The sequence below is a fragment of the Streptopelia decaocto genome (assembly GCF_964273445.1).
Source record: "Streptopelia decaocto genome assembly, chromosome: 3".
Lineage (NCBI taxonomy): Eukaryota > Metazoa > Chordata > Aves > Columbiformes > Columbidae > Streptopelia > Streptopelia decaocto.
Genome location: NC_138656.1, coordinates 23,264,858 through 23,283,392, shown reverse-complemented (window position 1 = coordinate 23,283,392; position 18,535 = coordinate 23,264,858). Strand labels below are relative to the sequence as shown.

Genomic DNA, 18,535 nt, shown 5'->3' with positions numbered 1-18,535 from the left:
GAAGAGCTAACATAATAGGTGTTATGGTTTAAAATAATTACCAGTGAAGATTATGTCACTATTGGTGTTGTATGTATATTTTGAACCTCCAAAAGCTCCATCAAGATTTTCACATAAATATAGGTAATTACAAAAGATCACAGAAATAAAATGGATGCAGTAGAGTTTTGGACTTTTTGCAGCAAACACAGCAAGGTCAGTTCATAGCACCTTGCACTCAGGTGAGTGTTCCAGATATGTGGGTTTCAGTACTCATCAATTTGACGAGCATACTGTGGATAAAGCTGGAAGGACTTCTAGAGATCTGGGTTGCTCCTGGCTGTTTATATAGATGACAACTCCATGTTGTCTTAAAACAAAAGTAAGTAGTAACAAGACTTCAAATATGACATTTTTGTTTTATTTCCTCTCATTGCCACAGTTTACCTCCAGTTTAGACAGCTGTAATTTCTTGTGTGTATAAACTATATTTGCTAAAGCCTTTAGAACAAAGGAGCTGAAAGGAACTCTGATCCTCTCTCACCCTTACTACAGTTTTCAGGGCTCATTTGAGAGATGTATTTTGGAGTTATATGGATTTGTGGATTATCAGGTATCTCTGATCCTGCAGCCAACGTCAGCACTGAAATCAATCAATCAGAAAACATTTGGCAAAAGCATGCCCCCTTGTGCTGTTGTATGGTATGGATTTCAGTTTTTAAAGAGTAATTGAGTACGTACCCATCTGAAGAAGGCACTTCAACATTTCTTCATTAGAAGGCAAACTGATGGCTGTAAAATTATGCAGACAAGATTGCATGACAAAGATGGCATGAATTTTTATCCATGAATGGGTAAATAAATGCAAAACAGGTCACCTGCTTACACAGTGGATTTGATGTTTTGGCACTTGTTGTCCTTCAGCCTTTCAGAAAGACATTCAGATGTTACCATCCAGATGTTACCATACATCATATGGTAAGAGCCAAACTGAGGAAGAAGGTATTACGTGGGGTTATTTTGCTGGTACTATACTGATGGTCAGGCCAAATAACAGTTGTCTTTTCAGATCACATAAGTCAAAAAACTTTTTGGTGTTCCAGTATTAACTTCACATACAGAATACAAAGCTTCTGTCTCTAACCCTTGAATTATGGTAATTGAAACAAGGAACCACAAAACAAGCATTAAAATGTTTAAGCATAATCAACACTGATAGGCTGAAAACTTTCAGAAAGAGCATAAAAAGAACAAAATAACTGAGTACATAATTTTTTTTCACTGATTACTTCCAGAATTTGTGTTTTGTTCTTATCTTTAAGGTAGCCTTTTCTAATATGCATGTTCTTTAATCCTCTCTATGACTCTTACAAACCAACCCAGACTGATGAACAGTCCTTCACAAATGAACAAAAGATACAAATGAGTTAATGTTTCAGGTAAATGTCTATGTTACAACCAGTGCCTTTATTATTTTATACCTGAGACTACATACAGGTATTTATTGGACCTTCAGCCTGCTATACAGCAGTGCTTGCTCACCCAGCAGTCCAACATAAATGAATCTGTGCTAACTTACTACAATCTAAGCCTGTTTGTCTCAGACAGACTGCAGTCTTATGGAAGATATTTGATTACTTGCTACATCCAAGTCACAAATAGAATCTGAGTCAATACAGAAATGTTTAGCCGAATGACTTAAATGATGACCACAAATGTATACATTGCACACAAACTCACGGGATTTTCAAATCAAACTGGGGCCTGCAGCACTGCCATTATTCCACAGTCCTGAACGGAAAAAAGCCTCAGCTTTCACAATAGACATGTACTAGCAAACAGCCCCACGCCATGGCCACAGCTTGTACTAGTAAAATAACATGCAAATTTACTGCACTTGAGCTCTCGTCTCACCCAGATCTGCCAGGATATACTGAATATTATCGTGTTGTGATTAATTTAACACTTATTTTGATATTAAATTTGTCTAGAGTATTGGGAAGAGGAGGAACTTTTCTAAAAGACAGTTGGCAGATTTGGATTTTTTTTTTTTTTTTTTTTTTTTTTTTTTTTAGTTTTACAGGGGAAAAAAAATGCAGAAATCCTGAAAGAGAAACTGTTGAGTGGTATGTGGCCTTTGCAGCCCTTTGGGAAGCAGAACTCGGTAGGCCTTTGTAGCAGGATTAGTGGATGTCCCACACTTGGTAGCTGAGAACAAATGCTATTCTGAAGCATAATAATAATCTCCTCACTGGACGTGAAGATTTTAAGACTTATTTTCTGAAAATGAGGGTTTTAAGAATTTTCCAGGGATTCAGCAGACTTGGATACTTCGTTCTTTACAGGACACTGCAGAATCTTTCTTCCTCTTCTAGGAAGCTGCTTCTGACCTGATCCTGGATCGATCTATCTATCTATCTATCTATCTATCTATCTATATCTTCCTTTAATTCTGTTTTAAGACGGAGGGAAAAAGGCCTCTATAAACATTTCTGCCAACATCCCTTTTTATATGGCTGTTGGCTGGAGCTGCTCTGGGCAAAGGGAACATCCCTGGTAGTCACCCACTGTGCAGCACTGCATCTGGGGCTGAGAAGAAAGGTGGTTTCCCAATTTGCAAGCAACAACCATATATTCAGGAAGGAAGAAATGCGTATTGCACATGGTCCCATGAGCTTCCTCTCTCCCCTGTGGCCTCTTTAAAGTTATTCTACTGCTCTTTATTGGACTCCAGCTATTAATTGAATACCTAAAAACTACAGATCCTTCAAGCTAAGTAACTGTAAGCAAAGCTGAGGAAAAACTGAGCATACACTAACTATTGTTCCTAGTGACTCACAGTATCATTTCCCCAAGTGACTATATTGGTGACACTCCAAGGCTCCACCCTTTAGAGCAGATGGTAGAAAAATTTTCATTTGGCACTATTGTGTAACACCAGCAATCAAGTTGACAGTTTACAAAATGATCCAGAGACAAGATGCCTGTCACAAAATTCTCACATTTTGTGAGAAAAGAGTTAAAAAAACTCAGATGGGTTCTTTAAAATGCTGAGGGGCTACCTCTCCCCTCAAATATGCAAAGTGACTTTTATTATAAAATAGAGTCCTAGCCAATAATAATGTAACATGTTATATTACCACCAAAATGAAATGCTTATTCATTTCCAAACCATTTAATCATCTTTCCAATCCAGATGTTATGAAAAATAAAAAGAAGAAAAAAGTCTGACTTCAGCTTTACCTAAACAGCTAAAAAGATATTTTGGGAATTGCTATCCGGCCACTCCATACGGTTGCACAGACTGCTGCACTGTATTTAGCATTGGTGTAAGTGATTGGAAAAAAGCCTTTCCAGGGTGGAGCAAAATCTCCTGCACTATGGCTCTGCTCAGGAGGCAGAGAAGGAATTTATTACCTAACCTCTTTTGGCTCCCTGGGGAGCCAAACTGTTTCTCAGGTAACAACTTAGTAAAACAGGTACCCAGCAAACATACCAAGAGTAGCAATTCCTGCCTAGATCTGTATTTTAAGTAGCTTAAGGGCAATCATGCCATTGGGAGGTGTCTCTGAATACAATTTATATAGCAGAATTTGCCTTCTTATGAATGGAATAATTCGCTGCTTGGCCAGAAAACAGAATGCTCCACAAGAAAACTGCACTCACACCCAAATGGATAAAAGTGAGGAAGAAACCTTAGCTTGAATTATTGCAATTAAAGAGATCAAATTACAACGTGCAACACCAGACAGCAAATAATTTGTTGCATGGTTCTCCTTATTTCCTGAACTGTACCATCATCACTCAGAAGCATGTATATTTAATTCTGAAGTCTACTTTTCGCATAGCGCTACATGTGACACTTTTCTGGCAGTTTTTTTTTCTGGATGAATTAATAAAACGATCATAGAAACTAGCAACATAGAGTTGCTTTGTATATTAACATGGTATAATGCTGATGTGATGTGTGCTTTGAAATGAGCTTGGGTTTTTTTTTGGAGTGATTGCAAATCATATTTTAATTGCCGCATCAAGAGGAATCGTCTTGAGAATATGCCTTAAATGGTCAGACTAAACAGGAATTACATTTGGAAGCTTACTTTAGAAACAATAGAGGCATCTAGTGGAAGTGTTTGAGGACTGCAGCTATCAGAGAATGCATCGAAGCACCACTGATTTTCTCGCACCGCATCTTCCCAGGTTGAATTTCATTAATCAAATGACAGATGCCAACGGTGTTTATGTTTTATTTAAGAAGAGGTGAATCTTAAATTTAACGGTATGTAGGCACTGTGAGGCAAACATGATTTAGAAGCCTAAGAGCCACCCAAAATGGCCCATAGGAAACACTGAGAAGAGGTGCAAGTCTTCTATACAGAGTCTTTCCACAGTGGTAAGCTGAAGGGTATGGTTTCCAAGTATGATCCAGAGCCTCAAACCCTCTCTAACTTAAGTTTTTCTTATAAAAGCTGACAGGTCGAAGTAGGGAGTCAGTCTTCCTTCCAAATAGAAAAAAAAATAAATATCCCTTTCCACTTGCTTACCCAATACTTTGATAGTTAGAGGACTCCCCCAGGACATGGGAGAGGAAGTTCAACTCCCTTCTCTGCCTGATAACACACCTGAACATTTTTTATTTCCTTCGGGGGAAGAAGAAGACAACTCAGCAGAAATCCAAAACCAGGCTCTTCTTAAACCCAAGAAGAAACCCAAACTACAGCCAGACTACAATACGCACATAAAGAATGAAGGTCCAGGCCTTGATGACACATTGGGCTGCTTTTCAATTTTCCTTTAGGCTGTAGGGCAAAACACACCATAGAAGCATCTGTACTACCGTATTCAGAACACATTACAGCAGCATTCATAGGCTCTTTGGCCAAACCTAATACACTGTGCTGGTTAGCCAATTAGCCCAAGAAGCCTAACGTGGCTCTGTGTTTCTCTGTGATAAGGCCTTGTGACAGCAAAGTCGTTGCTCCAAAATATTTCGCTGCCTGGCAAAGGTATCTTCATAGATTGGGCTCTATGATACAACTAGAGGAACAAAACTTGAATTTCCAAGGAATGCAAGTGAGGAAGTGGCCATGTAACTTCAGGCATTGTATTGGCTGATTAGTCATATAACTCTCATACTATTTTCAAAATATAATTTTTGAGCATGCTTCAACTCTATCCATGTGTCCTCACAGAAAAACGTGAGGTTTAAATAGGGTGTGGATCCTCAGAGTGTGTTTTCAAATCTCTAGGCAAATTTCACTTATAATAAATTGAAGTATCTGGCTCGTATTTGCCAATTCCTCTCCTCGTTTGAGTGTAGGAATTAATAATAAAGCCTACCCTCACAACTTTAAACCACGATTTTATTACTTTCTCTGCTAACCAGATGGTCGTTTATTTCTTCTGCATTTTTCCTTCACTTGCAGGGATAGATTTCTTCCTCAAATTGCACTGTAGGCTCCCATTTGTCGTGTCTACTATTTTTTCTCTTTTGTCGGTGTGAAATTTGATTAACGAGGGCGGGCTGCAGCCCAGGCTTTAAACTCCACGCTGCCACCGCAGCTTTCTCGCTTTCAAGGAGTTTTCTGTTGCCATGTTCCTTCTGGCACGGCACCGCCATTCACTGGGGCCGGGAGCTTCCCGCCCAGGGTCCCTGCGGGCGGAGGGACACACAAGGCCCCGGCGCCCTCGCGAGCGCCTGATGGCGGCCCAGGCGGCTCCCCAATTCCTTTAACAACACAAAACACAAGAATTCGCCTTCTTGGCTCCTTCTCCTCCAGGCGTGACGCCGCAGCCGGGGCGGGCTGACTCCTGCCGGCGGCCTCGCTGCACAGACCGGGCCGGTGGTGACACCGCCCAACACGGCCCCGCCTCTCAGGGAGCCCCCGCCTCGGCAGCCGGGCACACCCAGCCCCTTCCGGGCGCGCCCCTTCGCCCGAGGGGCGTTGACTTAACGCCCCAGCCGCTGCCGTAGGGGGGGTTCCCGTCTCTAAGCAGCCGGGCCCGTTCCGCGAACGGTTAGAGGCGTTTTGGCCCAGGCCGGCCGCCCTCCTCCCCCAGGCGCTGTCGCGTTGCCATGGCGTTTTTCGCTCGGAGCGGGGAGGTGGCGCGGCCTGGCCGGGCCTGAGCGGCGGGGAGCCCGCGGGCCGGTAGCCCGGCCGGACGCTGACCCAGCCCGCCGGCGGCCGCACAGGGCTGTACGGCCCCGCTGGCCGATCCCCCGCCTCCTCCCCGCCGCCTTCGCCTTGCCCCGCCGCTGCTTCCCTCGACCCCGAGGTTCCGGCGGCGGCGTGAGGCGGCGGCGGGCGCTGGCTGGAGCAGGTGGCGGGGAAGATGGCGGGGAACGGCGGCGGCTTCGCTGGCGCCGGGAGCGGGGAGATCATCCAGCTCAACGTGGGCGGCACCAGGTGAGCGTGGCTGCGGGGGTGGCGGGCGGAGGGGGACAGGCCCCGGGCCCTACCGGCGGGTGGCGGAGCGCGGGAGCGCCGAGGGAGGCCGCTGGGAGCCGCGCTCCTCGGGGCCGGACCTGCCGGGTTCTCCCCGTGGGGCGCTGCCCGGCTGGCCCGGCTGCCGCTCCGTCTCGCCTGGCACCTGCCCGCCGGGGCTTCGTGGTCTGGACGTGGTGCCGCCTCCGGGGAGGCTGAATATTAAGATTCTCCCAGCGTGTTGCAGGGGAGCTGGGCCAGGAGCACCTGGAGGCAGATGTGGGGAGGGTTTGCTGTCCTGAGGGGTGTCTGCCTGCAATGCCTGGGGTCTGTAGCTGTGTACTTCAGTAGTGCGTTTTATGGGCTCTCTGGGGACACTGCTGCTTCGGGACAGCTTTGCTTTGCCATCAGATCCATATGCTTCTAGTGATCAGTCTGTCTAGTAGCCTCAGAGACTAAGGTATTGAAAAGAATAAAGAATTATATTGTATTCAAATATGTGCTGGAAGTGCGGAATATGGCATACGTAGGCATTTTGGCAGGCTAGCACAGGCAATTGTGGGACAGCTGCAGTCAGAATCTGTGTGAATGTTCCTGTCAAAATGCTCAGGCATGAAATCATCCAGATTACCGTAGCTAGGGGAAACTGATGTGTCTTCCTGAGCCTGCACACAACGTGAAGCCAGCTATAAATAGTGGGAACTGTTACTACTATTTTAAGAATTTTCTTGCATTAACCAAGAGATGAACTTGTTCTCATAACTAAATTGTATGTTGCAGCCTTTATTAAAGGAAGGCGCCATAAAAATTGATGCAGAATTCCTTTGTTGTTCTATGATGCTAAGAACCTGGTTCAGGCCAGAGAAGCTGCTTGTCACTTGCAGAGGCAAAGCTCATCTATAATGATGCTTTCAGGATAACTTTGATGTTGGCTTGGACCAGATTTTATGTTACGCTGAATAAGGTTCTTCATTGAACTCTGTCTCTGAAATTATAGGCTAGTTCATCTTTTAGTTTTTTTATTACAAGTGAAATCACAAAGATGCTTCAGTCTCATAATTTTAAATAGAACTTACTTATTAAATGACACCACACAGAGAATTATGTAGAGGTCATGAATCGGGGAAAAAATATGCATCCTCAGAGGGTTTTCCTACACGGAGTATGAAGAATAAGGCAAACTAACAATTGTGTGTATTTCGTTTCTAGTTGAAGGTCTAGATTCTTATCAACAGTTATCCGTTGCACGTAGGGAGTAGGAAATGTGTGCATGAACATTTCCATTTCCATAGGGAGACAATGGGCAACAGTCCTGTGTACGAGGTTTTGGTCTTTTGCAAGTTCAACTTCCCTTGTAGTGCTGATATTCTTTGAAAAATACATCTGAGCCAGGTTTCTCAGCTTGGAAAGGAAGGTGACTCAAAGCTGACAGTGGAGTGGATGATCTGGACAGCGAATGGGAAACCATGGATACTATACACATTTCCCTGTCTTCAGTGGTTCCCTTTCTAGACAACAGAAACTGTAAAGTTTTGTTTGTTGAGTTGTTTGAGACAATAAAATCAGCGCTTTCCTCTGTCTCTGACATTAGTTGTACTTTGGAGCATCTAGTACAGAGACCCCAGCTTTCCATATTCTGACAGGAGGTTCCCACTGCTCACTGGGGCTGCCAGAACTTCTCTGTGTGTGGCTACTCCAACAGTTCCTGATCTCAGCTTTTGGTGAATTCCTTTGCTGGGAGCACAAGCCTCTTGCAAGTTCACATTTACAGAAAATACTGTAACAAATTTGGTGAATGTTCTTGACTCTCTATCTGCCTCTGGTTGTAATATAATTATACAAGTGCAATAGACTATGAAAGGGTTGTTTTATAACTGACTGTGTCTGTTTCCAGTTGCCTTTGTTTTCTTTAAAATAACTGTAGGCTGCTATTTGCTTAAGAGTATTTGAGGATATTGCACTGGGTTTGTGTAATTGTCCTCATGCAATGTCTCTGTGACCACTGCATGTTAGCTACATGGAGCTGCAGATGCGCTTACACCTGTAAATGTGGCTAGCCAAGCTTCTTTCTGCATCCTGGGAAGGAGGACTCTTATGGTTTACATAGGTTAATGTATATATATTAAAAGTTCTAACCCATATGTTAGTATGAGGTATTGCTTACAAGACAGAAAACCCTTGTGCTATCTAAACCCACTGATAAAGTTGCAAGGAGATGAACGTGGAATCAGTTGATGGCTCTTTATCCTGTCCTTCTTATTGTGTGGCTTGTTCTTCTGAAACATCTTCTAGTCCTAGATGTTTTGCTACTAAGCTTTTAAACTGACTTAGGAAATGCTTGGGTGGAACCCAGCTGGTCAAAACACCAGCAAAATGTCAATAATGACACCTCTGAATAGTTGACTGTCACTCATGTGCCTAAGTGCAAACATTCCTCCAGTTCAGAAATTGTGCTGTAGTGTATTGAGAAGTCAGTACCATCGAGTCCTCAAACATCAAACGTCTGTTTAAAGATCTGCACTGTTTTAGTGCTGTCATCAGACTTCTTTATTGCTTCAGAACTAGCTTAGTGTTTATCATTCAGTGTTGTAGAAGCTGCCAGTTAGCTGTGGTTCTAGTACTTTTTCCATATCTTTCTACATAACCGAAAGTTGTAAAGTATTTAAAGTACATGACAGTAAAAGTCTTTAGCTTGTGAAGACCTTCGAAAGGGCTGATTCCTTGTAACTGTGAGGAAAGATGCAGCATCACCCGTGTCTGGATCTTGGATAAAATTGATGTAACTCATTGTTTTCTATTATGCACAAAATATAACAGTTATATGAATTATCCCTTACTCTTAGAGAAAGGTAGTGATATGTGTTACTGATGGTAAAAGCTGTGCAAAACTGCAAATAGAAGTCACTTTCTATTTAAGTAGCAAACATCTTTGATTCTCTTTAATTTTTTTAAATTATGTTTTAGAAAAGACTTGCGCATGTTTGTGCTTAGAACACTGGTACTGTAGACTTTCTGTTAAGAACAGATTTGTTATTGTTATGCTTGAAGTGAGCAGCTACACAATCCATGTTTTATGCAGGATGGTAGTTCCATACAGCCTTTGTGTTTCTGCCTCTTAAGGGGTATAAAGTAATGCTTTTTGTTTACATTTTTTTTTTCTTCTCCAAAACTGGAAAATACAAGCAGTGAAAACTAGGTAAATTATGATTAAGTACTGTTATTCAAAGAATATTTCGTAATGTATTCCTGTACTATATGTAAACTTGTCATGAAATTTTACTTTTGCATTTCCTTTTTTGATTCCCATTAATTAAGAGGTCATCAAAGGTTTCTTAGCTATGGTACTAGTAAGAGGATATATACAGAGAGCTGATGTGGAGCATGAACTCATTGTCTTCCTTTGTCTTAAATCAAAACATCATAAGCAATACTTTAATTTGTATTATTTGATTGATTTGGAGTAAATGCTTTCTTTCTTTTAACTGGTATTGTTATTGACTTCCCCTAAGATGGCCCAAATAGCAAAATGGTAAATAATTGAAGTTACTGTAAAATATTAGCTTGAAGCTCATGGTAGTCTTTTGCAGTGCAGAATGTAGCATCCTTTTGAATCCTAAGTAAGGGTAACATGCAGTTAATGACAAATGTAGCACACTGTTGATAAACTTATATTTTAGTAGCTTCTTTTTGTCTGTTTTTTTGTTTGTTTGTTTGTTTGTTTTTTTGAAAACATTGATGTTGACAAAGTATGAGAACCAGAAAATGCAGGATGTTTGGGACAGTGTGTTACAAACAAACATGCAAAGAATGATACTTTGGAGGTCTCTGGATGGTCCTTCTTCATGCTTAAGGACAATCTGTGCAAAGAATATGCAACCTCTTTGACTTTGTGCAGATATTTAGATGATCTCAAATTTCCCAAACCCATTTGATATCCGCTTTGTAGGACAAATCAAAGAATTTTGATAAAGCATACTTCCTTCCAATTTTACAGCTGATACTAAACTTGTAACTTTGGTCTCCTAGGTTCAGCACTTCAAGACAAACACTAATGTGGATTCCAGACTCCTTTTTTTCCAGGTATTTATAATATATTGTCACATTAAAGAGAGACAAATTATCAGCCATTTAAAAAAAAATATATATATATACATGTTCTCAGTTCTTTATTTATGCTGTAAATAGTGGTTTTATTCCTTATGCTTTTTCCCTGTCTCAAGCAATGAGACAGATTAATTTGAAATAAGCTATTATCCAAATGGTGTCTTCTATCTTGAATGATGATATGGCAGCTTATGTATGCTGCAGAGTTGTCACTTTTTAGATGAAGTGTTGTGGAAATAAAGCTTCGAGTCTGCAGGAAAGGGAGATGCCACTGACTTTATTACTATATTGCCAGTTGTGATCTTACTGACCATGGAAGGTAGCACTGTCTTTAGTGTTGCTTGAATTATTGCTGTATGTTGAGTTTAGTCAAAAGTTTTGTAGGGTTTTAACTTGTGGTACAGGAGCTGTTGGATTATTGAACAGCCTTCTTGTAACTTTTACTACTTCTGTAGATGGTGCTGCTTACAGTTTGTACCCTAGTAGTTTTGTGCTGTAGTTTCTCTACTTTTACCACACCAATTAATCCCAAACACATAAAGGAAAACCTGAAGGCTGGCAGGTTTGCTTCCTTGCATTTAACTTTTGTGCTCTAGACCTCTTTCCCAGTAAAAGCCTGGCAGCTGACACACGCAGCATTACCTGCTCCTGTTTTACTGAAATGTTCAGATAAATGGAGTGCCAGGGAAATGTCAATGTTCTTTGAGGCATGGAAGGAAAGGCACAAGGAGGAAGTTCCTTGCTGTTCCCCGATCTCTCAGCACTAATCTAAGGAGGTTGTTCTGAAAATCATCCAGTACTGGAAAATCTCAGACGTAGTTATCATCCAGACTGGGATGCAATCTTGAAATAAAACTGTTGACATTGTTTAGTTTTCCTCATATCTGTAAAACAAGGTTTTGGTGTTGTGTTTTCTGCTGATCTGGAGCAAAAGAACTTTGATCTGATGGGAGAAAAACTATCAAATAACATGGTGTAAAAACTCATTCACCCCAGTAAGTCCTTGCAGAATAGATTGTTTACTCTTCCTTTTTACTTGAGCAGCTCTTACTGATTTACTAGATTCTAACAAACTATGCAGTCTTCTGGGTGCCCAGGAAAACTTAGCCTTTCCTTGCTCCTTTGTTCAGGAGGGATACTTCACCTTCACCATTGTACTGCCTTACCTAGATAGTGTTCTTTGCTCAGCTCTGCATTTTTACCAAAATGCAATGCACAATACACAAATAGAGCAAACTGACTGAGAGTATTGCTATGTTTTATTTGTGTTACTACATTTCTGGGGGACATCTAATGACCATTCCTTGTGTTTCAGTTTGCTGAGTGGAAGAATTTCCACACTGAAGGATGAAACTGGTGCTGTGAGTAATAAACCTACTGATAAATTGTTAATTTAATGTTATGCTTTCGGTTGGATTCTCTGCTAGAGACTTGTTTCACTATGGGTGCTAATGGGAGTTATACTGCCTGAGTCAGCTAATGCTTAAAAGCATGGAAAACAACAGGTCAAATGAATTAAAAACATCTACTTTCCTGGACTTTAAAAAGCTTGTTTTGGCTTTTGCTGGTATTTTCTTTGTCACTATTGTATTACATAACCCCTAATGGTAAGTGTTGCAGAAGCCCACATTTAAAATGCTGACAGCACCATCTCTGCTTGAGAGTCCGTGAGGATTAATGTTCAATTGGATTTGACCTTTTGTTCATGTTTTGTCACTTATTTCAACAGGAGGAAAATATGTGACTTTGAACTAATTTCAAAATGTCACGATGTATTTTCCTTTTCTTATACTTGATACAAAATACATAATCCTTTTTCTTATCTCAAAGCCTAGTTGGAATACTGTTCATGGTATCGAGTGCAAGAATGACTGGGAGTATTTAATTTAGTTAGGTCTAGTCAAGTTTTAAAGATTTTTAGGACAGAATAAAGGTCTCACAGGTACAACTACTTGAATGTCACAACACTGGTCTGGTCTCCAGACATTCATGAAAACTGGTGACATCTCTGGAATTCTTGGTTCTCATCTTCATTCCAAAATAAATGAGACTGGAACAATATGCATATTATTGTACTCATTCTGAGTTGTACAGACAATGCAGAGGCAGAATCTGTACTTTTTTAAACAGAAAGAACTGCTAATTGCTGTATTGCAGAAGGAGGGATAATTTTCATTAGACAGTATTGCGTACGTAGTTGATGTGGAAATGTAGCCTTTGTTGGCAAACATATTTAGCAAAATGGCTATTTCAGTCTGCGTGTATGATATTCTTAAATGTGAAATTATACTTACAGCAATGTAGTTGAGTGATAGTAAAGCACACAGCTACTTAGGTAAAAGCATAGAGGTAGTTGTAATGGTGATAGACTTCATTTTAAAAAAGTCTAAACTTACTTTAATCTTAATGCATTTACTGCATTCTGAACACATGATAGAGAGTGAGAATACCCATTCACCTTTGTGGAGCCTCTAGAGCTTAAATAACATGTTTATTAAGTGCCATCTATTTCCAGCAGTGTTTGTATACATGTCTTTTAAGAATCTTGAATTAGTGGATGGTAGAAGAATAATGAGAGCAAAGGGGTGGTCCAAAAACTTCAGGTTATGTTTGTCTGCTGACTGCCTCATCTTCCGCTCCTCTTTCTCATACTCAGCTTAAAAAAGCATTTTAGTGGACAGCTGCTCCATAATAATGTTAAAAGCACAGCAATTTTTCTTTGCAGATATTTATTGATCGAGATCCAGCAGCATTTGCACCCATTTTAAATTTTCTTCGCACAAAGGAGTTAGATTTACGGTAAGAAGTTCTAATTCTTTCAACTGAAAATTAATTTCATCTGATGAATTAGAAAACTTTTTCAAATGAAGATTGCTTGGTTTTACTCAGCTAGTTGAGTGCCTGATATAGGTAGCTCCCTGGTGGATTTGGGGTCATGTCATGGTGTGGTAGAGGCAGAAATGGTAGCATTATATTTTGTTAGTGGATTCTTGTAATTTAAACCACTTGTGGCAATGTTTGTCTGTCCTTGTTTTATTGAAAGATACTTGATATTAAGATCAGTTTGAAATCTCACACATCCACATGTTCAGTGCATTTGGTGGTAATTCACTAAATGGGTCGCTTGATGTTCACATTGTGTAATCTAGTTATATGCAAGTATTTATATTCAAGATATTGACTTGCTCTGTGTGGTTGTTTTGTTTGTTTTTTCTTTCTCTAGGGGAGTGAGTATTAATGTTCTCAGGCATGAAGCTGAATTCTATGGAATTACTCCTTTAGGTATATATATATATATATATTTTTTTTTAATACGAGGTAATCTCACATTTATTACTATAGTAATGATGCACTTAGAAGTCCTGGGCAGTGGTGACCATGAAGATTTTCAAACTTACTGATAAAGAAGGTTATTTGAAATAATGTAACGTTTCCTGGGAAGTGAAAGCTATGGTCATATCTGTTTTTCCACCTTAGTGAGAAGATTGCTACTATGTGAGGAACTGGAACGCTCCTCTTGTGGCAGTGTCCTTTTTCACGGTTACCTGCCTCCTCCAGGTACTTTTGTGTTCATGATTTGATGTCGCTTGCAGTCATTTATTGCTTTGGTTTGTGGGAGTGACTGGCTGAGGTAGTTTAGCTGTCAGACTGTTAAGAGAAGGCTTTCCTATGGAAAGATTAAGAAGAATGGTTCAACCAAGCATCGTTCTGATTCAAAACCAAGTCTTTTATCTATATGCTGTATGAAATGGCATATTTAGAGTACTGGGCTGGGGGGATGGCATGTTAATACGAAACAGGCTGTGTTTGGTAGCGGACAAAAGTAGAGGTTCTTCAAGTATACTTCAGTTAAATATTATCAGTATGAAGCGTTTTCTTCTTTCTGAAGGTACAATTGCTTTACGTGTCCTATGTCTAGACGACATATCAGCACAAATGAGCTTTCCTTAACAATATGAGTACTTGTTAAATTTTTACTTCTCTGTACAGATGAACACAGTTCATGTGCTAACATGAAGTGTAAGGGATATCTAGCCAATTGTTGACAAGTTTTCTGAAGATAGTTCCTTAGATTGTGAATGTGAACATGGAGAGCAAAAGCATTTTCTGTTTCAGTGTTAATGATATTGCCTAATTCTTATAGCAGATGAATTAGACTTTAGATCAAAATGCTCAAGTATTAATCCTGTAGTTTGAAAGTTAATTAATACCTGTTATATTGCTGAAGTTTATGAAGTGGCACAAAACATCTCTCTTCTTTTATAGGCATTCCTAACCGTAAAATAAATAATACTGCTGGGCCACCAGCTGATGCTAGAACTGGTCAAAACAGCTCTGAGAGTGAGATTCATGGAGGTGGTGTCCAACCTACGCTTGCTGGTACTGGGGAAGGTACAGTTAGGCTAGGTGAGAAATGTCACTTTTAAAACCAAAACAAATTGTGCAGATGATTGTCACTGGGAAATAAAAACTGAGTGACTGTTTCTTGTTTCAGTCTGTTGTTCTGCGTTTGCCTGATCTTACATTGCTGAACATTTACTTAAACACTACTCCCTATACAGTATTTAAGGCTCACTGCTGCACAACCAAGACATGAGGCTGAGAGAAAGGCAAATCAAAGTTCTTCATGCAGTCTTAGTAAGGCCCCTTAGACAAATGCCTTACGCTGTACTAAAGCCATGATAAAAACCAGACAGACCAGTGTTTCTTGGTCTTTGGGATCTCCTTCCTGCTCTTGTGCCTCTTTCTTGCTTCTGGTACTTATCTTGCCCTGCAAGAGTTGAGTTTCTAGAGCAAAGGTGGTCTTCAGTTGTTTGCCTAGAGTACTTTCCATATAAAATATATGTAACTGTAAATAAGATAAGCTTCAATTATGTTATTTTCCAGCTCTGACTTTGCAAGCAAAATGATGCTATTATAGTGTTATGTTTCTGCTATAATTGTGTAAATTGTGGTAGTATGAGGAAAATCTTTAGTGTGTTAAAAGGTGAATCTGTATCCATGTAACATGAAAATAGGTCGTGGATATGATTTGCTAATTCTTCTTTGTGAAGGTTTGGAAGAGGGCAGTATTGGGGAAAATGAGACACAAGATGCAGTCTTGAGGCATTAGTTCTTTAGCATATCAAGGTTGAGAGCTAACTCAGGGAGAGTAGAACCATAACCATTGATTTCCAGTGCCATCCAACACTTCTGTCAAACCTGAGTTATAGATCAGAAACAGGTGTGCTCCCACTAGATAATAAATGAAGGAGCCATAGGTATTCTGAGATACTGGAAATTTCAGTTTACAGTCTGGAAATTTCAGTTTACAGTCAGGGTTACACCACCTATTTGGAAAGAACTTTTACAAAATAAAGCAGTGTTTCTTATTTGATAAAATAATTTATCTATTTGACAGGCTTTAAATCCAAGGCGCATACTTGCCTCTTTCTTCTATTGAACACTTTGCATTGTAGTCACTTCTTTTCATGTAAGAACTGTAACAGTTGTAAGGATTGTGAGGAACAATGTTGCTAACTAGAATCTAGCTACAAATGTTTGTTCAGAAACTTAATTATCAAAGTTTTTGTTGCATATCCTAGCAGAGAGCTCTATCCTATTTTAGATGTCTCTGTTCATCTTCTCATACCCATCACTTGACTGACTTTAGCTTTGTTGTTGTTTTTAGGCTTTCCTGTGGACCCACGGAAAGTCCTAATAGTAGCTGGCCACCACAATTGGATAGTAGCTGCCTATGCCCATTTTGCTGTTTGCTACAGGTATGAATATAATTGATTGTTAGGTTACAGGAATCTAAAAAAACAAATGAGAATTTGTTGTGAGCAAAGCAAAAAGTCTGGTTTACTCTGAAATGGCAGTAGATCACATGCATTCAGTCTACTTCTATAAATATCAGTTGCCACTTGTGCTCGTGCAAATAAACTGCTTGATAGGAATTCAAATTTTGCTGCTTTTATGGCAATTCTTGGTGTCATTCCGAAAGTAACAGACTACAATTTAACTATTACAAAAGCCTGTTTTAAAGCAGGCTTTTAAAGGAAAGAATAATTTTAAATGTTCTTCCTAGTTATATGGGTTTCAAGACAGTCCTTGAAGTTAGGCTATCAAAGAACTTGAACCAGTTAATGGATTTTTGCTACATAAGTGATGTACCTCATCTTCAACTTCTTTTTTTTTTGGCTTAGCAAAACTGTTATGCACTTGCTAATTCATCTGGACAGATGAAAAATGTCTTTAATGTCTTATTAACAGACTGGCTATTTTTTAAGATCAGATGAACATAAATAACATCTTCATGTTACAGAAGCTGTTCTTAGTTCACATCTGGTAGTCTTGATTTAATTAGTGGCTGTCTTTTTCAAAAGAAGGAAAGGAATGTTTGAACAAGAGCTGTTCCCAAAACCAAATACTGCTGTCCTAGTGTGGTTCAGAAACAGAAGAGAGAGTAAAGAGTGTAATGTGAATAGCTTCTTTCTTTACTGCCAAGCTGAAGCCACAGTTTGCTGCCTTTTTCACGATATAGAATGCTTGCTTAAACTTCGTAACTTAAATCACATTGACTTGTCTCTTGTGTTCACCATAGCAGTTTGTTTTGCTTTAATTTGTGCTAAATGTGGCTTCTTTTGCTCTATTTAAGCATAATTGGAAACAAGAACATTAATATGGTCTGACTGGAGAAAAAGGCAATGATTTGCAATTGTCTTTGTGCTAATTGTCCCCTCCTTAGGAATTTATTTCTGACTGTTTTCCTTGGATGCTTGCTCACTTAAGTGAAAGTGCTTCTTTCCTGCTTGGTGATCTCTTAATGAGACTTGTTACCGTTGAACTTCAGTCATTAGTGATGCTTTTGATGAAGCATGTCCTACTCGAATGGTTGCTGAAAGAGGACATAGGTCAATATGCCAATTTAAAATGCTGCTTTTCTTCATAATGGCTCAAGGTAGCAGTCTTGTTTTGATTTGAATATTTTTTTCTTCTGGATCTTGCAGGAATTCTAAGAATACAATGGTGGAATTTTCCCTCCTCCATTCTGCTATTATACAGCTTTGGTAAAAGTTTTTTCCCCTCTCTGCTGCATCTTAGTACCTGCTCCTTTTTATTGCTTGACAAGTGAATTTGCCCAGATGTTTTGAATATCTAGTGTTTGAGGAGAACAGCATACACTTAAAGTACTTCTCTCTACCCACAAATTTTAGTATAGCTTGCTTATACTATTGTGCTCTAGTCAAGTGGTGTGATTTTTAAGATTCTTGTAAGGGTTATATTCATGTAAGGGCAACACCTGAATTTTAGCCAGAATCACTTCTCAAAATAAGTGGTAATTTGTAGTGGACTGGACAGTGAATCCCATGCAGTAAACTATGAAATATACTCAGATGTTTAGTTTTGTGACTTCCTTTTATGCTTCTTGTAATAGGTATTATTTAAATACGTATCAAAGTAATTTTAGTGAAAAGCTCTACAGCAAGGCACGATGCATCCTAAAGGTAGTATTTTTTCCCCTTTGAAGTATGGCATAAGTCTTCAAAACTTGATAATAAAGCTTGTGAGAATGTCTTGGTTGCACTTAAAGGCTTATGGATATTGCAGTCCTGCTCTTGAGTCTCTTCACTGCAATTTGTTCTGCACATATAGGGAGAACACAGTGATCCAAAGTACTTCATCTCCAGGCAGGATGCAATGCTGAAATGAAAGAATGGCAACAATGGCAAAAAGTACTATAGATACATTTCTGCTTTCCATGTTAAAATTCTTATAATTTAAATACTCAGATTTACTGTGCTCTAGCTCAGTTGCAAAGTATCTATACTATTGCCTAAAATTAAATCAGATAAATTGTGCTTTTCTGGCATCATATAAGTCTTTAAAATTGTACAGGCAAATGACTCTCTAAAAAAAAAAAAGCATATTGTCAATTCAGTATGGTCTGTTTACAGTATACCATAAACTGAAAATGTGACTAGATAGCACAGCTTTATGCTGGAGTGTGATTGGGCATCTTACAGGACATGTAAGACACCTTG

The 18,535-nt window shown here is 39.7% G+C and overlaps 1 protein-coding gene across 1 annotated transcript in view; it reads left to right on the top strand.

Moving 5' to 3' along the window:
* Nucleotides 1-5,952: 5,952 nt before the first annotated feature.
* The window catches only part of KCTD3 (potassium channel tetramerization domain containing 3), a 28,325-nt gene continuing 15,742 nt past the window's right edge, over nt 5,953-18,535 (top strand). Inside the window, exons 1-8 of the mRNA XM_082050057.1 lie at nt 5,953-6,386; nt 10,431-10,484; nt 11,824-11,869; nt 13,234-13,307; nt 13,732-13,790; nt 13,986-14,066; nt 14,775-14,915; nt 16,180-16,270. Coding sequence (XP_081906183.1) covers nt 6,313-6,386; nt 10,431-10,484; nt 11,824-11,869; nt 13,234-13,307; nt 13,732-13,790; nt 13,986-14,066; nt 14,775-14,915; nt 16,180-16,270 — 620 coding nt within the window. The 5' untranslated portion in view covers nt 5,953-6,312. The remainder of the gene's footprint in view (nt 6,387-10,430; nt 10,485-11,823; nt 11,870-13,233; nt 13,308-13,731; nt 13,791-13,985; nt 14,067-14,774; nt 14,916-16,179; nt 16,271-18,535) is intronic.